The 24,406-nt window shown below is 46.3% G+C and overlaps 1 protein-coding gene across 4 annotated transcripts in view; it reads right to left on the bottom strand.

Annotated features, from left to right (window-relative positions):
- SELENON (selenoprotein N) overlaps positions 1 to 19,600 on the bottom strand; it is a 31,432-nt gene extending 11,832 nt beyond the window's left edge. For all 4 annotated transcript variants that reach the window (XR_014714533.1, XM_084652490.1, XM_084652491.1 and 1 more), the window contains exons 1-9: positions 19,402 to 19,600; positions 9,839 to 9,956; positions 8,947 to 9,077; positions 8,052 to 8,264; positions 6,400 to 6,524; positions 5,001 to 5,138; positions 3,222 to 3,303; positions 2,427 to 2,615; positions 944 to 1,049 (exon numbers count right to left, since the gene is read on the bottom strand). Coding sequence is in view for 3 of the 4 variants with exons in the window: in XM_084652490.1 (XP_084508616.1) it covers positions 944 to 1,049; positions 2,427 to 2,615; positions 3,222 to 3,303; positions 5,001 to 5,138; positions 6,400 to 6,524; positions 8,052 to 8,264; positions 8,947 to 9,077; positions 9,839 to 9,956; positions 19,402 to 19,536 (1,237 nt within the window). In the remaining variant the exon portion in view is untranslated. The remainder of the gene's footprint in view (positions 1 to 943; positions 1,050 to 2,426; positions 2,616 to 3,221; positions 3,304 to 5,000; positions 5,139 to 6,399; positions 6,525 to 8,051; positions 8,265 to 8,946; positions 9,078 to 9,838; positions 9,957 to 19,401) is intronic.
- Between the last annotated feature and the right edge of the window lie 4,806 nt (positions 19,601 to 24,406).

Genomic DNA, 24,406 nt, shown 5'->3' with positions numbered 1-24,406 from the left:
TGCTAATGCTTTGCCAATTGAAGGCTACCATGGCAGCTTGAATGGGACACCCCTGATCGGGTACAAAAAGTTTTATTTCTGCCTGAGCAAGGAGAGGAGGGTTTAGTTACACCCATCACAGGCTGTGCTATGTAATTTACTGTTTTAAGTGTGCACTGCAAGTGAGCCCCTACACAATGAGTGCTCCAAGAGTAAATTAACCATTTGCAGCCATCTTCCCCTTTAACCCAGACGCAGCCTGCAGAAACTAGCAGTCCCAGGCAGGCAGAGTAGGCTATTTGGATCAGAATGGCTCATTGCATTCTGGGAGGTACAGGGCTCGATTCTCCTTGGCCTTGCAGCTTGGGCTGCCATTTACACCTGTGCAGAGTGGGTGCCAGACAAGGAGAACCTGGATTTAGCAGCATTTTCCACCCACTATGCACAGATGCGAGATGATACAAGGTGCCAGGCAGGGGAAGAATCGTGCTGTATTCACCAGAGGCTGCAGCTGCCTGATTAGACTGATGTGGGGCAGGGGCAGGGGCAGAGAGGTATCACAGGGAGAACAGGGAAACATGCTGTAGCACTGTGGGCTACCCCAGTATAAATCTATTAGAAGTAAAGATGGGCTTAAGCCACCAGATTGTGACCTAGCTCCAATCTTTCCCCGAGATGAAACATCTGAATTTGGGTATGGGCCCATTATAGGTTGCAGCTGCAGGGTTCTGATCAGCCCTTTCCCAGAATTTAGGGCAGCAATTCTAGTTCAAACCCAGGGGCTTTGCTACCAATGCAGTGTAACAGGAGACACCTGCAGCTGGTTTCCCCACTGATCCCAGTGGCCTCGCGGAGCCTGGATGAAGCATTTCTTTGCCCTTCCTGCCCAGCTGGCAGGGGAAGGTGGCTTGGCTGCTCTTGCAGAGTCCCCCGAACACACCTCTACAGGTCGGCAGCAGCTCACCTCAGCAGGACTGGTCGTCCAAGGCGCCCCACAGCAGGATGGAGTGCACCAGTTTGTTTTCAGCTTTCGCTCTGTCAAAAGCCTGAGTAAAGGGAAGGTACGAAACCTGCAAGCAGAGAGCCAGTTGGAGAAGCTGATCCCAAATCAGCCCATGGGGTGAGGCAGGGTTTAGAGGTGATTTGACAGGCACATGTACAAGTAAAGACACAGCCACTAAACCCCAGCAGCGGTACTCTCAGCTCCCCTCCTGGCCTTACATTAAGCCTCTGTGCTCTCCTGCCTCCCACCGGATTATACCATCCCTTTAATCTGCAGCGGAGCTGTTCTAAATCACAAGCTATTGCCAGGACTTGTGGGTTCTATTCCCAGCTCTCCCCCTGACTTGCTGAAGGTCTCTCCATGAGTCTCACGTGTACAGAAGGAGCTAACTCTTCCCTCCTGTGCCAGGTGTGGGGAATGAGGTTCAATTCATTGTTTTTAAAGTGCTATGAGATCCCCGGATGAAAGCAACGATGGAAAGGCAAGAACTGGGAAGGTTAGAGGCATGGTTACCTAGGATACCTGAGTCTTCAAGGAATTTTTAACCATCTTGTACTTTCTTCTCATAAACCCTGTTCAACAATTTTGCCGCATTTACACACCCAGAGCAGGTGTCGGCACACAGCTGTGTACTCTACTCATCCAAACATATCCAGGAGTATTTCTTAGAAAAGGTATCAATAACTAGCCACAGAGACACTCTGCAGAAAGATGTCTCCAATCATTCACACACACTGAACTTTATTAACATCTTGGAAACATTTGCTCCAAAGGACATCTTTTCCCACGGCTGCTCTTACGTTTCCCCTCAGCCAAGGAATCAGGGGCAGGGAGCAGCGATCCACTCTAACTGCCACGGGAGCGTGAAGTTATTTTGGTCACCCTGTGCTACAGATTCACTTTTCCCTGCAAGGCACTGAGCCACAAGTGTTTTGTGTATTTCCCGCTGATAAGGAAAATTCAGTCCCTAAGATAGTTCTGCGGTTTTCGGCTGGTGCAAAAAGAAAACCACCATTATTCGCCTCTCTCAAAATAGCACCAGTAGCTACTATAATGAGGAGTGAGCCAACACTAAGTATAAGCCTGGAACATGTGAGATCAGGACTCTATTCCAGCCTCCACCACCAGTGTCCTGCGAGGCCCTGGGCTTCTCTGTGACCATTCCCCTCCCCCAGGTCCCAATTGTAAAGCAGGATCATACACTTAGCTCACTGAAGTGTTGCAAGGCTGGATTCATCCAAGTCCAATGGCAATGCACCTGGATGGCAGGTGCTCGAGGTGCAGAATATTAATACGTCTATAGTCACCTCTTATTTCTAAATCAAACTAGCAGAGGACCTTGCCCCGTAGCTCTGGTAGTTCTCCAGGATGATTGGAGCATCTCAGTGGAGTGCCCCCTCCAAACAAAATGCTGACGCAGCAATGGAGTGGGCTGTTTTCCTACCTTCTTAAATGGGTACATGGCAACTTCCAGTTTCTGGGCTGCCTCTTCCCCACTTAGTTCACGCTGCCAGTTTATCTCTTCAAACACAAACTGAATCGGCTCCCCCGCAGGGTCTCGGCTGTCCATCACGTTGCCGTTTTCGTCATGAATCACGGAAGGGATGGACGGCCCAGAAGATTCTAATTCCATCTACACGACAAGGTCAGAGAGTTTAGTCCCTAGGAAGTTACATTTGTAGCTCCCACCCCCAAAGTGCAGGCCCATGCCAGAACAAAGATGTACACACACGAGTGTCTCGGAGTCATTTTAATGAAAACAGGATAGATCGTCCGTTCGATTTGTATTCACATCCAAAAATCACAAGTCAGCCCCACTCATCAGATTTTAAAAAAAAATTAATTTTAAGCCAAATAGATTTTATGTTTTTTTATTTGCTCTCTGGATTTTGACACTTGATGTCCCAAGTTCTTCCTCTATAGCCATCTGGGTCATACGAGAACTTTAATTTTTAAACCAAGATTCCCGTGTAATCACATGACTCCAGGAGCTCAGGCTTCAAGAAAAACACTAAATATTGTGTTTCATGATAAAAATAATGAGTTAGGAACACTGGGTGGCATTTCTGCACAGTGCCCCACATATACACTGGAAACACCAGGATCACATCCAAGTTTACAAGAAGCCACATGAAAAACAACAGTGATAGAGGTAACACTGCCAGGCTGCCATGGGGTGGATCATGAGGAATCCCAACTAAGATGCTGCACACACAAAGGAGAGAAAATTACTACACACCTGAGGTAGGTAACCTATATCCACTTCCATGTTGCTGCTTTCGCTCGCCCCATATAGCCATTCCATGTCAACGTTGAGAGACCTAGCAGGAGAATCCAGCACATTCAGTAACAGCCATGTGCAGACGAAAGAGCTTTGCACTTGATAACTCAGCTAAACTTGAGCCATTTCTCCCTAAACATCCAACATCCCTAGGCCGGATTCAGGACTAAAGGCCAGGTGCGCAAGGGACACTGCACAGCTCTGCTGAAGTCAGTGGGGTTCTGCGTAGGTCCACCACTCTTGGATCCCACTGAAGGACCAGGGCCCGAGTGCCTGCCCAATATGACGAAAGGAGAGGCAGAGTCATGCATGAGCTTTAATCTGTTTAGATACTGGGGGGGAGGAGTATCCCTTCTTCCTTCCAAACCCTGAGAATTTGGGAATTCCATTCCTGTAAAACATATTTTTCTGCAAGCAAAGAGCTCCCATAACGAACATGCTGCCAGAACTGCAAGTATCAAGTCACCAGGGTAATGCTCTGTTTACAATTTCGATTCAAGCCACCGTGGGCCGAGAAAAATGTCAGCTTTTATCTCCTGAAATGCTTCCAGCCACTTGCCAGAGAGAAATAATGAGAGAGTGTAAACCTATACAACACAATACATTAGCCTTTGAAATATGAAGTGAAGAATATCTCAAAGCAAGTGAGTCACACTATGCCAGACTCCAGTGCACCAAAACACACGTGGAGATCACCAGGGTTTTTCTCCCCATCCCGATGTTTCAAGGATTACCATTTTACAGTATGTTAAACAAATCAGATCCTTGGCTAAGCTAAGTGTTCTCAGTGGCTCTACTAAAAACGTGTTGCCGCTGCAATATGGGGTTCTCTCAGTTTTAGGTATGACAACAGTGGAGCTTGTTTCACTTTTATTTACAAGGGACTTATTGCAAAATGTAAACCGCCCGGAGGCGTGTAATAAAACACAGGCGTTGCATGATTCTTCTGGGGCTTTCAATGGCCCTGCTGCATGCGCAATAGTCATAACAGCAGCCTCACCTCTAATTGCAAACTAAGCCATCTCTGGAACTCTTTCAAGGGTAGCTAGCCAGACATTCCTCGGGAATATGGGTTTGCAGTAGCTCAAGCAATGAAGAGGAGAATATACATTTAGTAACTTTCATCCAAAGTTTTCCGAGCACTTTACAAACACTCATTAAGACTCATGCACAGATTGGAGAAATTCCTTATTTTTACAGGCCCAGAAGTTCAAGCAACTTGGCAAAAGAACCCAAAGTGACTTCAAGTCTGTGACAGACCCAGGAACAGATTCTAGCTCTCTTGGGTCCCAGTCCCAAGAGATCAAGAGTGAAATCTGACTATAGACTATTACCCGCATGGTAATTTATGTACTGTGTGGAGGAGAGAGACTGTTACCTGGTAATCAGAGCATGGGATAATGACCTAGGACTCCTGGGTTCCAGTTCGTACCCGAACACAGATTTCTGTGTGAGTTTAGGTGAGTCATTTAACTTTCCTGTGCTTTGATTTCCCCATATACATGATGGGGATAGGGATACCTGGCTCACAGAGATGCAAATCTTGTTTAAAACAGCCAATGCATTTTGAGATCATCAGACAGGAGATGGCACCGTACGTGCAAGGAACATCCTCTAGATCTGCGACACACACAGCACAGCTGCAGGATCGCAGAGCCCCTCGAGCTTCACTCATGTTCTGGTTTCCAATTAATCTCAGGTCTTTGCTCAGCGTACACTGAAAAGAGATGGTCATACCTCTTGTTAGGGACAAAGAGCTTGAACTCTCGAACGTGGGAGGAATCTCTGGAGAGGACGATGTGGCCTGCGAACTGGCCAGGGGAAAACCAGAAAGGGAAATCTGGAGGTTCATTCAGCTGGAACTCGGCATGGATCCTGAAACAGGAAGATCAACATCAGCCTTGGTGCCCTAAGCAAGACCAAGAACCAGGGAGAAGGAGAGAGAACGGGTCATACATGCCAGATGCTAGTCATGTTGTTTCATGGGCTGCTGGAGGCACTCAGATCAAGGGTGCCGGAACCTTTGTAGAAGTGGGGGGGCCACCGGTGCCAGAACCAGGGGACAGGGGCCATGCCTCCCCCACTTTTTTACGTGGGCATAGTTTGGGGGGCAGCATTGCCCCCCCCAGCTGCAAGTCTCGAGCAGGTGCAGAGAGGTGCCAGCAGGAGCTGCGTTTTGCTGCTCCACACCTGCCCGAGGCTTACAGTTTGCGGGGGGCAACACTGCCCCCAACCCCCCAAAACTACACCATGTTAAAAAGGGAAAGGGTATGGCCCCCTGGTCCTCCTGGTTCCAGTGCCATTGACTCAGATACTATGGTGATAACGGCATTTAACTTCCCTGTGCTTTGATTTCCCCATATGATAACGGACATACAAGGACCTGAACAGAACAGACTAGACAAGAACTGTCTGCAAGATGAACGAGAGCAGCGTGAGGAATCACTCTTCTAGGGACTGTTGGCTTTAGAGAACTGCTCCATCTGTTGACTAAAACAGTTAGATCCTCCCCTTTCGATTCTGGACATCACCAAATAGAGGGCGTTTGCTTAGACCTGGGACTGGGGACTTACAGGGCAATAGCGCCTCTCACCCAGTCAGTTCAGACAAAAACAGGAGCGTTGGATCCATGGATGGAGCCGTAAGGGAAGTAACACATTCAAAGCCACTTCCTGGAGGACACACCCTTCTCCTCTGCAAGCTGCTTAGCAGCCCTCGGTCAGTTACATATGTTGTTAGGGAGCATAATCACAATTAAGTAACATGCCCACATGCTGCTCCTGGTTTATGTTCCCTGGAGGACGGGGAAATCATGGGGCTGCTGCCAGCTGGACGTGTCCATATTTTCCCCCTCCCATTCCCCAGATCTAATGCTGTCTTATCAAACTCCAGGGTCTCCTGGCAGCCCGGGACAGTGTCATGACCCCTTTGCTTGACAGCCCCTTTCGTAGATTTCTTCCACCCCCAAAACAGATTGAACATAATTAACAGACTAATTGTGAAAGTCCCAACCTCCACATTATACTAGCTGCTTTGATTCTAATAGGTCTTTAAAAAGATGCAGATCTAATTAAAACAGCACCAATCCCCACCTTTAACACGCTGCACCTCCCAGTCCCATTTGGGAAGTTCTTACCTGAACGCTATCCTATAGTAGAACTCACTGATTGCCTGGATGCAGGCCACAGCTCCTTGGGGAGCAAAGCGAGTTTTTACAAACGGACGAGGATGGAACATGCTCAAGAGTTTGTGGATCACGATCTATGGAAAGAATTGGAGAGGTAGCAAAAAAAATGAAAGCAACGGCCTTTAATGTAGACCTCAGTTAAGCTACACTTCTAAAACTACTCCCCTACAAGGACAGGAAGATAAAACAACTAACATGACTTGGATCTAGCTAACAATTTCCATCTTCCATTTTTTTGGACTCCCTTCTATAATTTATAGTTTTCCACCACCTTGCACATTTATCCTCTGTCTGGAAGCGTACTAACCATTGTCTTCCATATACGCAATATTTCCAGAGCACAGAGGCTGAGTACTGCAAGCGGATCGGATTTCATGTTGTGCATTATACTGAACAATAAGACTTCGATGCAGTTTGCAATTTGAAGTGATCGCATACACCATCCACTGGAGTGTACTCAATATGGCAGAATTAAAGCCTAACCAAACACCCATGAGGGCAGAGCATTTACAGACTGATTTTATAGACCACATACAAGAATCACTTCACTGACCGCTGTGGGGTGGAACATGAGGTCACCGTTTGACAAAGCACATTCATTTTACACAATTAGTTTAGACGGGGAGTGGAGAATCTTACCCAAGTCAGACTAAATGAGGATTTTTGTTATTTAAATTGATTAGTAGTTGGTCTGGCTGCTGTGGATACCCCGTACTATTGTTATAAATGCCTTGGATCTTCTGAGACCGCAAACAAAATTCTTGGTTTTTACCTCTCCTCTGAAAGATGGCTCCCTTAACACTGCACTGAGACATCGATTTACAGAGAAGTGACAAACTACAGCCTCATCTACACTAGGGAAGTTCTGTACAGAGCGTTTCCACCATTGGTAAGGCCCAGTCTACATTATATATTATATCCTACCCAGGCCAACAATGGCACATATGTGGAAACTAGCCGCCTCCATTCCTCTCTGTCATTTGCTGCTGCTTCCTTCTCTGTGATGCTGGCTATACTGCACCCCCCCCCCCCTTTTGCGTAGATATATACTGGGTCCCCAACCAAAATAAGCTACACTGACAAAAGCACTCTTGCTGATATAATTTGTGTCTACACCAGGCCTTTTACTGGTAAAGAAATGCCATAAAAATCGTACACCCCTAACAGCATAATCATATCAGCAAAAGTTTCTAGTGTAGACCTGGCCTGAGACTCATTCAACTCCACTAATATCGGCTACAGGGAACCCTAGTATAGAAATAAATGCAACTGATATGGCGCTGGAAACAGCTGCGCAAGCTAGAGAACTGTCTACACTAGGGTTCCCTCCAAGAGCGGCTGAACATCCTCAACAAGGCTTTACTGATTCACCCCCACCACTCCCTGTAGCATGCATATTTTCTCTGGCGCCCTCCCATCCAAGCACCGAGGTGACCATGCTTAGTGTGTGAGATCTGATGAGAGGACAGCCCAAGATGATATTGGTTACCTGCTGCTCATTAGGATGTGAAAATTGCAAAATGGACAATATGGAAGCATCTGTTAGAAGCAATATCCTCCCACTGAGAAGGATCACTGTTCATATTAAGTGGTGCTCTTACTTCTTTGCCCTTGGGGACCGGAGGGTAAAACCGGTTGTTGGAAAGGTAGCCGGTGAAGATGTTTAATTCACTTGGGATTATCCACCAGGGATCGCCGAGTTCGATCTTATTCTTTGGGGGAAGAAAGGCTTTGAACTGCTTGGCAAACATTATGCTCATAGGGGCTGCTGGGGCTGTCCAGTTCCGTAGGCCAGACAGCGCAATATGAGAAATCTACAAAGAGAAACACGTGTCAGAATGAGCTAATGGGATGTAATAACATTTGAAGAGTTTTGTTCTATAGGAGGCAGATGGATATGAACCACTGCACAGAAGTCAGATTCTGGTATTAGAGAAAGTGGTACTCCTTTTAAACTCCACCCACAATCCAAAGCATCATGTAAAATCCCACATTAGCTAGAAGTTTCTGCAAAAAATGGCCAGCAGTAAAATAAATTGATAATGCAAGTAGTCAGATAACATGGCAACAAATGCCATGGAAATAGTCACATATAAGGTGGGCACCATTACACTCCAGAGTTAACATCTCATTGAGAAATGGGGGCAGTTTATGATTCTCAAAGCTATTGTTTCAAATGGTTTTGCAAATTCCTGTAGACAACACTGCACCGGGTCACGTATGGAAGATTTTCTGCACGTTCATAAGAGCTGGAAGCGTACATATATTCTTAAAAAAATGTTTAAGTGCTGAATAAACTGATGATGCCACCAGCAAAAATGCCAAAATGCACCAATGCACACTGGCTCGGTCTGATCTCTGCTCACAGAAGGAACAACTGACAAAATAAGCACTATATGTTCACTCCTATGGGGGTAGTTAGAGCCTCTACTACATTGCATGGGTTTTGCTGGGAATTTGGGTTTTCTATTCATACACATGATGTATGATACTTACTCCTAGGAAACCATCTTTGCTCTTTGTCATTGTTTCCATGAGAAGGGGCTGGAATTTAGCAACAATTGATAGCGTCTCCCCACTGGGATCCAGTGTCTCTTCCTCTTCAAATTCGAGGACAGGAGTAACACCTAAACAGAACAATTATTTAACACCATAGGGAAATGATTATACTTTTATAATAGTCTAATGGGCAGGTACGTGGAACCTCGCAGTTGTCACTTTGCTGCATGTGACAGCCCTTAGCAACTGAACTCAGACCCACCTGCTTCAAGGGCACAAGTCCCTGCTACTTGAGTTAAAGGAGAATCTCCCCTTAATTGATAGCAGTATAAAGTTTATGACACATGGTTCAGTGGTTCCTGGGGCATCCAGCAGGGGGCAGATACACACACTGCTGTTTCATTACATTATGAGAAAGTATTCCTGGTATTTCGGTTGCAGTTCAATCCCTCCTGCATGCTATGTTGAGATCACAGGGTTTCATGCATTTTGGCATAGCTGAGAAACATTTGCTACGTTGATACTGCATGACAGAGACTTCGGAAGCCACAGGAAAATATGAATGAAATAGTTTTGGTCTAGCCAGTGCTGAGCTATATCCGTTGTATTCATCCATTCCAAATCCCGTTTAAGCCCTGGACAAAGTAACTTGTGCACTTTACTACTCCAGCAAAGGGAGATTCAGTCTTATTAAAAGTGCACTTTGTGAAAGTGGTGTCTGACGCTTAAGCCTTTCCAAAAACACTTAAAGCTTTGCAGCCCCTCGCTGTGTAAATCAGCCCCAGACCAGCACAAAAAAAGATAATTAGCCATTGTGCACATGCAGTGCTGAGATCTTCAGCCTTCCTTTCCTTTATTGCACAACTGACCTTGCAAGGTAAATACCTACCTGTTAATTTCTCTGCTACTGGCTTGAACTCCTCAGGGCTAATGTACAGATCATTGTTAGTGTCCAGAGAGGAGAAGAGAAAAAGCCCCTCGTTCCCCAGAGACTTCAAGGCCATCTCCTGGTTTGGGAAGAAGAGAGGCAGGTAAGTCTTAATTGGAGCTGTTTTACTAGTTCATTTAGGCCCCATCAGCCCTTGAGTTATTATACATCCTTTACAACTGCAAACAAAGCCATCAAATAAAAAGAGTAACGCACGCTAGCAGGACTCTGCACTATCAACAATAGCGACTGGGATCCAGGAACAGTTTCCATGAATGTATTAAAACTAAATCTGGATGAACAACAAATAATTGACAACAAATCATTTGTTCTGTTTTGTCTTCTCTCTTAGTGAGTCTTTGTCCAAGGAATCTGTCAACTGCAGCAGCGAGTGATTCTGGGCCTGCAAGAACGTTGCCAGCTGCTGCTATTTGCAGGAGGCTCTGTGCTGCTAGTGAGCATTCACCACAGGGCATTTTTACAGCATCCTGACACGGTGACTTAGGTAGCTAGCCAACGTCACGTGAATGAAGACGGTCAAATATAGACTATTCAAACTTCACCAATGATTACCTGAGGATTTGCTCTAAAGAGTCACTTTTCACAAGGAGGAGGAGAGCTAACTGGGCCCTCCCATGTTTAAAGGAAGTGAACCCGGCCAAATCAACATTTACATTCCAACCAATATCCACAGACATCGCTTGCCACGGAGACCCGCTCTAGCTAGAACCACGTTCACATCCTAGAGCACATAAGCAAATTGTGATTAGGCAAGAGCTTCCACCTCACAGCTCCTGGTGGGGAGTGTTGCCTAGTGATCCTACCACTGATCCAGGACTCATACAGTCTATTCCTACTCTGCCATCAATACTGTTTAACCTTGGGAAGTGGGTAATCACAGCCACTCTGGGCCTCAGTTTCCCCCATCAGACACTAACCCTTTCAGATCTCACAGGGATCAGCCTGCATGGCCTCATTTGTTACAATCTGAAGATACAGGAGCTCCTCGAACAGAAGGGGCTGCAGTTTTACTCAAACTTTTGTACTGGTGACCCCTTTCAAATAGCAAGCCTCTGAGTGCGACCCCCCCTTATAAATTAAAGGCACTTTCTTATATAATTAGCAATTATAAATGCTGGATATAAAGCGGGGTTTGGGGGTGGAGGCTGACAGCTCGTGACCCCCCCATGTAATAACCTCGCAACCCCCTGAGGGGTCCCGACCCCCAGTTTGAGAACCCCTGGGCTACAGAAATGCAGTTCTCGCTTGGAACAGACGCAGACAGTTCCACACTGCAGCAAGCGCAGCTGAGGAAAGAGACAATACACAGATGGAAGGAGAGAGCTGCTCTACTGAGGGAGAAGGAAATGAGACAGAGTGAAGGAAAGGAGTGGTGGGGCAGTCAGACAAGTCATATTCCTCATTGCCATTCAGCAGCAGATCCAGGGCTTTACTGGCAGGGGAGACAGCTCCCCCCACCCCGGTGCAAAGCCTATAGGAGCAAGAGACTATCCCTCATTCTGCTGCTTAGATGTGTGTGTCCTCTGATGCCTGCAGCACCATTAACATCCCCAAAGCTCCTGAACCAGTTTAGTTTCCATCTGTTGCCTGCCAGCCTGAAACACCATTTAATGCAGGCTGGAAGGCTCAGCGCCTGTCAGTTACAATGAGAGAAGCACTTGGAGCCATATACGGCAGTTCCTGGGCCAAGGAAGTCAAAGAAAAAACAAAGGCAAGCAGAGAAGCTCTTGGAACATGAACCGCGGAAGGGCGGGAAGAAGGCCCGTTTGAAGCAAGGTGAGAACCCAATGCCTGGAAAAGAGGGCGGACAACAGCTATGCTATGGAAGGAAAGGGAACGAGCATGCTAATTATTTCAAACACTGGATCAATCCCCTAAGACACCCCAAGCTCCTTTGGACAGGGACCATAGCTTTACTGTGTGTGTAAAATGCCTGCACACGTTTACCAATGATGTTATTCTAGCGTTACTGGAATGGGAATCGCCCAGGAGCTGAGGTCACTCCCCTAATCCAAACACACAGCCTTTATAATGCCCATTCCACTGCTTTACAATTTCCTTCTGCGTCCCCCTCAAGAGCCCGTCTGGCAGGGAGCAGCGAACACAGGCACAGGAGCCAGAACAGCTTAGACAAGTAAACAGCTTCATACAGGGGCTTCCCTCCACAGATCACACCATCCTGAGCACATGCAGAGCTCTAGAGATGGTCACAGAGGGTCCTTTCCTTCTCTTTTCCCCAGGTGTCTGCAATCATCTATCTGATGGCCCCTCTCCAGTCTCTGGTCCTTTCTTTTTCCCCCCCGTTTAGCAGGTCAAGAATGCCACTGATCTGAACCCCAAGAGATTCCATTCAGAGAGCAACAGCCGATGAGCCTTTCAGTGGGTTAGGCTCTGGCTTCCAACATTACAGTGAGCAGACAGCACAGACACTCAGACCTGGGAAACCTCTATCTTTGGCCTCCAGTGCCCCGTCAAACAGGAAAGGCACCAGTTATATCCCATGCATATGGATGAAATGCTGTCCCAGACAGCATCAAGGACAGCAGCTGTGATGTAGAGAACTCAATATAGATGTTTGATGTTATGCTCATTGGTGCTGCAAGACTCCAGAATGAATTACTCTCCAGAGAGATAAGAGCCAATTTGCATGCCCGGTCAGTATCTCAGACATCTTTCAGACGGGACAAGCAGTGGGACATTTCCAGGCAGCAGGATTTTTTCCTAGAAAATTAAGTACTAATTCCTAGACCTGTAAACGCACACCCTCACTCCTGGCCAAGTGTGTCCGGTACATGTGCCATCAGGACTCGAACCTATCAAATCTCAGCTCCAGCAATCACTCCCCTCTGCAAGATGAGTTAAACTTGGTGCTCATCGAGTAAATGAGATTGATAGGCACATTTCCAGGCAATATTCCAACAGTACATCAGTTCCACACACAGCCTTGTTCCATCAGAATTCTTGATTTATATATGCCCAGCATGGACACTCCAGCTCCTCAACATGGACCTGCTGAAAGGGAAACCCCAGTGCTTCTGCCCTATAGGAGATAATGATCCGGAACATGGAAGTGAGCAAATCAGTCCTGAAATTCTGAGAGATGGTGAAGAAGGACAAAGGGAAAGAGAAATTGGGTTTGTGCCTTTTTGCTTTTTTATAGCACACATGTTAAAGCAAGCCAAAAAAGGCACCTAAGATTTATTTTAACCTTGGAAATATCAGGAATAATAAAGTTTTGCCTTCACTGTTTTTGCTGACAGGACAAAGAGCAGGAGCTTTCTCAGCTCCCAAATGTAACAGTGGCAGGGAGCGGAGTCTTCACAAAGATTTATTCCCCCAAGTGTTTGTTAGACCTTTGAATTAGGTAGTTGCTAACAAAGGAAATGGATAAAAAGTTTTTAAAAATCTGAACAGAAAAACTCTCTCAGCTGTTCAGATTTCAACGTTTTCTTCTACGGTTCCCAATCCAACCTGTTTGCCTGTCATCCACTGAATCCCTCGCAAGAGCAGAGTAGACGAGACCTGATATTTCTTGTGTAAAGACAGTCAGAAAAGAGTTTTATCAACTGAAATCCTCTCAGACTCTCTATGCATCTCCTACAGCAGCAGTAAAGGACAGAGATATTTGCCCTTTACAGTCACCTTCAAATAATGTTTTTTATAAAATGGGCTTGTACCATTTTTGCTTTTTTGTGATACATAAAGGCCAAAAAGGACTTTTAAAAGTTTACTCTTTACTGTTTTATTGTTGAAATATCAGGAATTTGCAGTCTGATCTTTGCTAGAGGTCCTCCTAGATGTACACTTGGGGCTTTCCCACCTTAAATGAGAATTCAGGGGGAGTAGAATCTTTAACAAAGACGACCTTGTTCCAAGGTTCATGTTAGTCATTTGAGTTACATAGTTATTAAAACAAAAAAGTTTTAATCAGTTGGATAAAAAACACTATTTCTTTCGCTGTTGCACAACTTGCACTCGTGCAATATCATTTCACAAGTTCTATAGTAACCATACAGCCTCAGGGCAGACAAGACCTGAATTTCTAGTGTAAAAAAAAAAAGTTTAAAAGAAATTCAGATCTTCTTTATACAGAACAAAACACCAAGAGGGCCCCAAAGCTCGTTTTTTCTTTATAGGTCACTTTAAAGTTGAGTTAAAATCTTTTGAGCTAACAGGAACCAAGGTCAAGTATAATGTAAACGTGTGCCTTTGCTTGTCTTGCAGTGGTTTTCAGCATGAATGCCCATAATTAAGACGGGAACTGTATCCTTATACAGTCTGAAAGGTTCTCAGCTGCTGCAGCAGAAGGAGAATCCTGAACTCAGGGTCTGACAAGCACACTAACAACTGATTTCAACTATGAGGTTTTAAACTAGAAATACATACAGGTATGTACGTATATCTACACATATACATCCTGTTGCTAATTTATGAGCTTTGGTCCTGATTCGACTAACATACATGGTTAGCTGTACTCATGTAAGCAGTCCCACCACTTCAATGGATCAGTGCCTTAGTTCATAATTTATTCTGCATTTTACAGAGCAAGACATATTCCCTCCCCCAAAGAGTTTACTACCATAAGGCCCATCATGCTACTAGCTGGCTGGGTACAAGAGGCTGCCTGCCTGAGTCAGCTTCTAGGATCAGGCTCTAAGATGCTAAGAACTTATCTCTCACCTTTGGCTGCAGTGCCACTTACATCACGCTTTACAAACTATCTAAATTCTAAATCAATCCTTGACCACGCACCCCAGCGAGATAGGCACAGTCAATTATCCCCATTTTACAGATGGGGAAACGAAGATACAGAGAACTGATCTCCCCACAGCCCAAGATGTGATTATAATGAACATAGAATCATAGAATATCAGGGTTGGAAGGGACCCCTGAAGGTCATCTAGTCCAACCCCCTGCTCGAAGCAGGACCAATTCCCAGTTAAATCATCCCAGCCAGGGCTTTGTCAAACCTGACCTTAAAAACCTCTAAGGAAGGAGATTCTACCACCTCCCTAGGTAACGCATTCCAGAGTTTCACCACCCTCTTAGTGAAAAAGTTTTTCCTAATATCCAATCTAAACCTCCCCCACTGCAACTTGAGACCATTACTCCTCGTTCTGTCATCTGCTACCATTGAGAACAGTCTAGAGCCATCCTCTTTGGAACCCCCTTTCAGGTAGTTGAAAGCAGCTATCAAATCCCCCCTCATTCTTCTCTTCTGCAGGCTAAACAATCCCAGCTCCCTCAGCCTCTCCTCATAAGTCATGTGTTCTAGACCCCTAATCATTTTTGTTGCCCTTCGCTGGACTCTCTCCAATTTATCCACATCCTTCTTGTAGTGTGGGGCCCAAAACTGGACACAGTACTCCAGATGAGGCCTCACCAATGTCGAATAGAGGGGAACGATCACGTCCCTCGATCTGCTCGCTATGCCCCTACTTATATATCCCAAAATGCCATTGGCCTTCTTGGCAACAAGGGCACACTGCTGACTCATATCCAGCTTCTCGTCCACTGTCACCCCTAGGTCCTTTTCCGCAGAACTGCTGCCTAGCCATTCGGTCCCTAGTCTGTAGCGGTGCATTGGATTCTTCCATCCTAAGTGCAGGACCCTGCACTTATCCTTATTGAACCTCATCAGATTTCTTTTGGCCCAATCCTCCAATTTGTCTAGGTCCTTCTGTATCCTATCCCTCCCCTCCAGCGTATCTACCACTCCTCCCAGTTTAGTATCATCCGCAAATTTGCTGAGAGTGCAATCCACACCATCCTCCAGATCATTTATGAAGATATTGAACAAAACCGGCCCCAGGACCGACCCTTGGGGCACTCCACTTGATACCGGCTGCCAACTAGACATGGAGCCATTGATCACTACCCGTTGAGCCCGACAATCTAGCCAGCTTTCTACCCACCTTATAGTGCATTCATCCAGCCCATACTTCCTTAACTTGCTGACAAGAATACTGTGGGAGACCGTGTCAAAAGCTTTGCTAAAGTCAAGATACAATACATCCACTGCTTTTCCTTCATCCACAGAACCAGTAATCTCATCATAAAAGGCGATTAGATTAGTCAGGCATGACCTTCCCTTGGTGAATCCATGCTGGCTGTTCCCGATCACTTTCCTCTCATGCAAGTGCTTCAGGATTGATTCTTTGAGGACCTGCTCCATGATTTTTCCAGAGACTGAGGTGAGGCTGACTGGCCTGTAGTTCCCTGGATCCTCCTTCTTCCCTTTTTTAAAGATTGGCACTACATTAGCCTTTTTCCAGTCATCCGGGACTTCCCCCGTTCGCCACGAGTTTTCAAAGATAATGGCCAATGGCTCTGCAATCACAGCCGCCAATTCCTTCAGCACTCTCGGATGCAATTCGTCCGGCCCCATGGACTTGTGCACGTCCAGCTTTTCTAAATAGTCCCTAACCACCTCTATCTCCACAGAGGGCTGGCCATCTCTTCCCCATTTTGTGATGCCCAGCGCAGCAGTCTGGGAGCTGACTTTGTTAGTGAAAACAGAGGCAAAAAAGCATTGAGTACATTAGCTTTTTCCACATCCTCTGTCACTAGGTTGCCTCCCTCATTCAGTAAGGGGCCCACACTTTCCTTGGCTTTCTTCTTGTTGCCAACATACCTGAAGAAACCCTTCTTGTTACTCTTGACATCTCTTGCTAGCTGTAGCTCCAGGTGCGATTTGGCCCTCCTGATATCATTCCTACATGCCCAAGCAATATTTTTATACTCTTCCCCGGTCATATGTCCAACCTTCCACTTCTTGTAAGCTTCTTTTTTATGTTTAAGATCCGCTAGGATTTCACCATTAAGCCAAGCTGGTCGCCTGCCATATTTACTATTCTTTCGACTCATCGGGATGGTTTGTCCCTGTAACCTCAACAGGGATTCCTTGAAATACAGCCAGCTCTCCTGGACTCCTTTCCCCTGCCAGCCTACACTCAGTCCACCTCGCCACCAGAACCGTCACTGGACATTACCTCTTCACCTTGTTAAACTTGCAAACAAACATCTTTGTGCTTTCTCCAATCCTGACCATCATGCTTGGCAGCAGTTCCCAGTAAACAACAGCAAAACTAACTCATTATACTTCAAATCTCTCCTTGAAACTCGCCTCTGCCATGAAACCTACAAAAACTTGACCACGATTAGGCTACTGGTGTGATGAAACCAGTGCCTGTCATGCTGACCAATACTGCCTCACCATTTCCTTGTAATTCTGCACTTGTTTTGCGTCTTAGACTGGGCTGCACTTAAAACTTAGGACGACATGAAAAATCCATGCCCCTGAGCACTATAGCTTTGTCAACTTAATGCCTGGTGCAGATGCAGCTAAGTTGACAGAAGCCTATTTCCATCGACCAAACTACCATAACTTGGGGAGGTGAAGTCACTACAGTGATGGAAAAACCCCTTCTCTCCCTGTAGTTTGTGCCTACGCCATGGGTTTACAGCACCAAAGTTGCGGTACCATAGCAATGTTACTGTAACACCCACACTGCACACATGGCCTTAGATTGTAAGCTTTTTGGGACAGGCACTATCCTTTTGTTTCGTGTTTGTACAGCACCTAGCAACATGGGGTCCTGGTGCATCACTGGGGCTCCTAAGCACTACAATACACATAAATAACAATATGTAGAATGTTTGTCCAGTATTATTGACAACCTGCAGCCAAATGCTTCAATTTCTCTCCTCAACACAAATCCCAGTTCGCTGCTGGAGTAGGTGCCTCTGTGTGAACCTGTGTCGGTCTTATTTTGTAAGTTTTTTTCTCCCTTCTACGGATAAGCTAGGTTGGGATTTGGGGCATTGAGAAGATCTGGATTGTGAGTTGTCCTGGCTGGGGAGTGAGGGGGTCATTACAGTTCAGAGAGAAGTGAAATTTCACGCTAAATAACAAGATTCTCCAGGTCCACTCAGGAAAAGGGGCTGGGATCTGACCAGGGTACTTCGCTAAATTAGAATAAAAATACATGTTTAGACACACAACAGGGAACCAAGGACAAGAATGTGATATGGCTGTGAAAAAAGCTAATGTCGTCTTGGGATGCATCAGGCGAGGTATTTCCAGTAGGGATAAGGAGGTTTTAGTACCGTTATATAAGGCACTGGTGAGACCTCACCTGGAATACTGTGTGCAGTTCTGGTCTCCCATGTTTAAGAAGGATGAATTCAAACTGGAACAGGTACAGAGAAGGGCTACTAGGATGATCCGAGGAATGGAAAACTTGTCTTATGAAAGGAGACTCAGGGAGCTTGGCTTGTTTAACCTAACTAAAAGAAGGTTGAGGGGAGATATGATTGCTCTCTATAAATATATCAGAGGGATAAATACCAGAGAGGGAGAGGAATTATTTAAACTCAGTACCAATGTGGACACAAGAACAAATGGATATAAACTGGCCACTAGGAAATTTAGATTAGAAATTAGACGAAGGTTTCTAACCATCAGAGGAGTGAAGTTTTGGAATAGCCTTCCGAGGGAAGTAGTGGGGGCAAAAGATCTATCTTGCTTTAAGATTAAACTCGATAAGTTTATGGAGGAGATGGTATGATGGGATAACATGGTTTTGGTAATTAAATATTCATGGTAAATAGGCCCAATGGCCTGTGATGGGTTTTTAGATGAGGTAAGATCCAAGTTACCCGGGAAAGAATTTTCTGTAGTATCTGGCTGATGAATCTTGCCCACATGCTCAGGGTTTAGCTGATCGCCATATTTGGGGTCGGGAAGGAATTTTCCTCCAGGGCAGATTGGAAGGCCCTGGAGGTTTTTCGCCTTCCTCTGTAGCATGGGGCACGGGTCACTTGCTGGAGGATTCTCTGCTCCTTGAGGTCTTCAAACTACAATTTGAGGACTTCAATAGCACAGAGATAGGTGTGAGGTCTTTTTTAGGAGTGGTGGGTGAAATTCTGTGGCCTGCATTGTGCAGGAGGTCAGACTAGATGATCATAATGGTCCCTTCTGACCTAAATATCTATGAATCTAAGAAGGGAAGAGCAAAGAGAATCCTAGGAGTGCCCAAGTTGGCAGGCCCCCTGCCCACAGCCAGAGCCCCCTAGCAGCATCTCCCCAGAGCTCCCTTCCACCCCCCTCCAAATCAGAGCCCCCCAGCAAAACCCAAAGTCTCCCCAAAGCCCCCAGCACAATCACTCAGCATCCCCCACCTCTTCCCCCCAACCCTTCCCTCGAAGCCCCCAGCGTCCTGTCCACCCCCAACCAGCCCCTACAACCCCCAGCGCCTCCAGCCCCCCAACTCTTCCCCCAAAGCCCCCAGCGTCCTGTCCACCCCCAACCGGCCCCTACAACCCCCAAAGCCTCCAGCCCCCCAACTCTTCCCCCAAAGCCCCCAGCGTCCTGTCCACCCCCCAACCGGCCCCTACAACCCCCAGCGTCCTCTCCAGCCCCCCAAACCTCCCGTAGCCCCCAGCACTAACCCCCGCGCCCCCCAATTTACCCTCCCCCGGAGCCGCCCCCGCTCCGGTACCTGCCGCCGGGCCGCCTCGGCGTCCCGATAGTATTTCACCGCGGCCAGGGCGGCCAGCAGGCCCAGCACCAGCCCCAGCCTGGGCAGCCGCGGCGAGGGGGCTCCGGGGGCTCCCGGCTGCGGCCCCCCGGCCATCCCCGCTGCTCCGCTGGGCTGGGCCGCGCCGCTCGCCGCCTCCGCCCGGCTCCCTGCGCCGCCCTCAGCGCCCGGCCGCCCGCCGCGTCGCCAGGCTGGGGGCGGCGTCAAAGGGGCCGCGCCCGGCCCGGGACCGGTTCCCCCCCCCGCCGTGGGGTTTTTCCCCAAGGGCCGTTTCCAACCAGTCTCCCTGGGGAGACCCGCGCCTGAGCCCCGCTGCCGCGATCACCCGCCCGGGCCTTACTGGGGGGGCTGGGGAGGACCCTGGGGGCTTTAGGGGCAGGGCTGAGGGGGCTGGGGGGCTTCAGGGGCAGGGTTGGGGGGCTAGAGGTGGCTGGGGGGCTTCAGGGGCAGGGCAGGGCGGGCTAGAGGTGGCTGGGGGGCTTCAGGGGCAGGGCGGGGGGGGCTAGAGTTGTCTGGGGGGCTTCAGGGGCAGGGCGGGGCGGGCTAGAGGGGGCTGGGGGGCTTCAGGGGCAGGGCGGGGCGGGCTAGAGGGGGCTGAGGGGGCAGGGTTGGGGGGCTGAGGGGGCTTCAGGGGCAGGGTTGGGGGGCTAGAGGTGGCTGGGGGGCTTCAGGGGCAGGGCGGGGGGGAGCTAGAGGTGGCTGGGGGGCTTCAGGGGCAGGGCGGGGCGGGCTAGAGGGCAGGGTTGGGGGGCTGAGGGGGCTTCAGGGGCAGGGTTGGGGGGCTAGAGGGGGCTGGGGGGCTTCAGGGGCAGGGCGGGGGGGGCTAGAGTTGTCTGGGGGGGCTTCAGGGGCAGGGCTGGGGGGCTAAAGGGGGCTGTGGTGCACAGAGACAAGGCCAAAGGCAAGAGCTACGGTGGGGGAAGCAGGTCGCTGGAAAATCACGTTGGTTTTGGTACTTGAGGCAAACTAGCCCGAGAATAACACAACCCAGGGCAGCTATAGCTTCTCTATAGCCCCACCCTGGACCCAGGGACCAGCCATGTTCCCTCCAGCCTCCCCAGCTCGTCTCCTTGCTCCTTCTTCCCTCTGTGACTGTTTCTCCCCTAGGGTTGCCAGTTTTGGTTGGAGATATTCCTGGAAGTTTTATCACATGACACAATCCTTAAATAAAGATTAATCTTTAAAACCTGGAGACTCCAGGACAATCCTGAGGGAGCTGGCTCTGGGATAGGACTGTTAACCCCAGGGAAGACAAATCCAAGACACCTAGGTTTTGTAAGCAAACATAGGCACACAAACCAGGGGAGGGACTTTGCAAATCCCAACTAGGGTTGTTTTCATATTGCTTTTAAAATGGCAATGAAAGCAGTTTAAACAGCCTTTGAATAATTTAGCGCACAACTGCATTCTCTGCTAATGCATGAGAACCAGAATGTGACACTGAGCAAGCTGGATTCCCTGCCCAAAATAAATGAAGTGCAAAAAGGGGGACAAGAGATTGGAAGTTGTAGAACTCTTTCCATTTTAATGTGCCAGGGTATTAGCAGCACAGCTAAGGAGTTGAGCTAAAATAGGAGTTTTGGTTTTTAGAGTCTCTCTGTTAAATTTCAATAGCAAATACTTACACAGCAGCAACTTACAAATTTAAAAAAAGAAAAGGAGGACTTGTGGCACCTTAGAGACTAACCAATTTATTTGAGCATGAGCTTTCGTGAGTTACAGCTCACTTCATCGGATGCATACCGTGGAAACTGCAGCAGACTTTATATATATACACAGAGAATATGAAACAATACCTCCTCCCACCCCACTGTCCTGCTGGTAATAGCTTATCTAAAGTGATCATCAGGTGGGCCATTTCCAGCACAAATCCAGGTTTTCTCACCCTCCACCCCCCCACACAAATTCACTCTCCTGCTGGTGATAGCCCATCCAAAGTGACAACTCTTTACACAATGTGCATGATAATCAAGTCTGGCTATTTCCTGCACAAATCCAGGTTTTCTCACATGTGTTGAGAAGAGTTGTCACTTTGGATGGGCTATCACCAGCAGGAGAGTGAATTTGTGTGGGGGGGTGGAGGGTGAGAAAACCTGGATTTGTGCTGGAAATGGCCCACCTGATGATCACTTTAGATAAGCTATTACCAGCAGGACAGTGGGGTAGGAGGAGGTATTGGTTCATATTCTCTGTGTATATATAAAGTCTGCTGCAGTTTCCACGATATGCATCCGATGAAGTGAGCTGTAGCTCACGAAAGCTCATGCTCAAATAAATTGGTTAGTCTCTAAGGTGCCACAAGTACTCCTTTTCTTTTTGCGAATACAGACTAACACGGCTGTTACTCTGAAACCTTACAAATTTAAACAACCATAGGTGCCTTATTCAAAAGAAATAAAAAATTTTAAAAAGCAGGAGCTATAAAGTTTTGCCTCCAAGGGTTTCTATGTTGTCAAGCACTTGTCACTATTTAAAAAAAAAAATTAATCTTGCCCTTCCCAGTAGCAATAGCTGGGTCTAACTCCTAAAAGGGATTCGGGTGTCTAACTCTCACTGGGAGTTAAGTGCCTAAATATCTTTGAGGTTCTGGACCTCAGACTTCATCCTGTTGCAGATGATTAACATTAAACAGATGATAGTCCAATTGAGCTAAATGGTACTACCTAGGGCCTGATTCTAATGGTCATGACTAGGTGACAACTATTAACATAAGAATGGCCATATTGGGTCAGACCAATGGTCCCTCTAGTCTAATATCCTGTCTTCCAACAGTGGCCAATGCCAGGTGCCCCAGAGGGAATGAACAGAACAGGGCATTTATCAAGGGATCCATTGCCTGTGGTCCAGTTCTAGCTTCTGGCAATCAGAGGTTTAGAGACAACTGACGAATGGGGTTGTGTGTCCCTGACCATCTTAGTTAATAGCCATTGATGGACCTATCCTCCCAGGACCTTATCTAATTCTGAGGGTGGATTTGATTTAAATCACTAGTCAGGAAGACTCAATTTAATCATAGTTTTCTACTTAAAAGTACATTCTTGTTGGTTGTTATAACCTTAATACATATTCTTCACAACACAGAGATAGATGTAGGTTTCATTTTTAGAAGGTACACTATACATTTTTAAACAGTGATTTATTTTGAAAACTTTTCAGATTCGTTTTACAACTATATCAGAAAATGAATGATTGTTTGGTTATTTTATTTACCAAAGGTAACTGAAGCTGATATTTATGAAGTCACTGGGAGGTGAACTATCTCCAGTTCAACAGGATAATCATTAATATTTGGATGATTTTCTTGCCATGCTGTATTAGGAGGAGAACATCACCAGAAAGGCATTTCAATTGTTTCATTTAACTAAAACAATATTAAGTATTCTGGATTTTTTCTTCAACATAAACATCTAATATTTTAACAAAACAAGCATATGTCCCTCACTTCTCACGTTTATTTCCAGACTTCTTCTCCTTGTCCAGATCTATTCCGCCCCCAACAATCTTCTATTCGTTGAACTTTTTGAAACTTTGCACTTTTAGAGAGAGGTAAGGGATTGACTCTGTGTACACAAATTTGCAGAGGGACAATAGGGTTGAGGTCTGTTATTTCTCACCTCTATATATTTATTTAAAAACATTTTTGCTGTTAACTAGCATGTTACCTCTGGAGACACAAATCCACAGTTTGAGAACTGCAAAACTAAGCATCTTAGATGGTATCTTCTAGACTGAGCACTGAGTCCCATTGGGTAGATAGAAAGATTAACCTAAATAATCTATACAAAAGCCTGTGGAACCCCGTAAGATTGGGTCCCTAATCCATGAACTATTGGAATTCATTTACAAAAATTTTCTTAAACATTACATGAATATATTGTCTCATACTATAGAATTAGAATTTATAATCCCTATTCCATGATGAGATATCTTTGAGCTATAATGTATCTTCATTAAAACTACCTTCAGATAATTTTTTTCCTCAAAAAGCATTTTACCAAAAAAAATCGATTTTTTTTAAAATCATTGATTTTTATCAACCCTGCTAATTCTCTTTTGAACCCACTTTTGTCCTTTACAACATCCCATGGCAACAAGTTCCACAGGCTGACTGTGCGTTGTGTGAAGAAGTAATTCTTTTAATTTGTTTTCAACCTGCTACCTATTAATTTCATTGGGTGATCTCTGGTTCTTGCATTGTGTGAAGTGGTCAGTAACACTTCTCTATTCATTGTCTCCATCCTATTCATGATTTTACAGACCTCTATCATATCCCCCCTTAGTCATCACTTTTCTAAATTCAACAGTCCCACTCTTTCATCTCTCCTCATATAGAAGCTGTTTCATCCCCCTAATCATTTTTGTTGGCCTTCTCTGTACCTTTTCCAATTCTATTTTTTTTTCAGATGAGATGACCAGAAATGCACTCAGTATTCAAGGTGTGGGCGTACAATGGATTTATATAGTGGCATTACGATATTTTCTGTTTTATTACCTATCCCTTTCCTAATGATTTCTAACATTGTTAGCTTTTTTGACTGCTTCTGCTCATTGACTGGATGTTTTCAGAGAGCTAGCCATGACAACTCCAAGGTATCTTTCTTGAGTGGTAAGAGCTCATTTTGTATGTATAGTTGGGATTATTTTTTCCAATGTGCATTACTTTCCACTTGTCAACACTGAATTTCATTTGCCATTTTGTTGCCCAGTCACCCAGTTTAGTGAGATCTTTTTGTCACTCTTCACACTCAGCTGTGGACTTAAATATCGAGAGTAATTTTGTATTACCTGCAAATTTTGCCACCTCATTAGTCACCTCCTTTTCCAGATAATTTCTGAGTATGTTGAACAGCACTGATCACAGTACAGATCCCTGGGGACCCCTCTATTTATCACTTTCAATTGTGAAACTGACCATTTATCCCAACACTTTGTTTCCTATTTTTAACCAGTTACTGGTGAGAGGACT

This window comes from Lepidochelys olivacea (genome assembly GCF_965140295.1).
Source record: "Lepidochelys olivacea isolate rLepOli2 genome assembly, chromosome: 19".
Taxonomy (NCBI): Eukaryota; Metazoa; Chordata; order Testudines; family Cheloniidae; genus Lepidochelys; species Lepidochelys olivacea.
The sequence above is the reverse complement of the archived record's forward strand: the minus strand, read 5'-3'. Positions and strand labels throughout refer to the sequence as shown.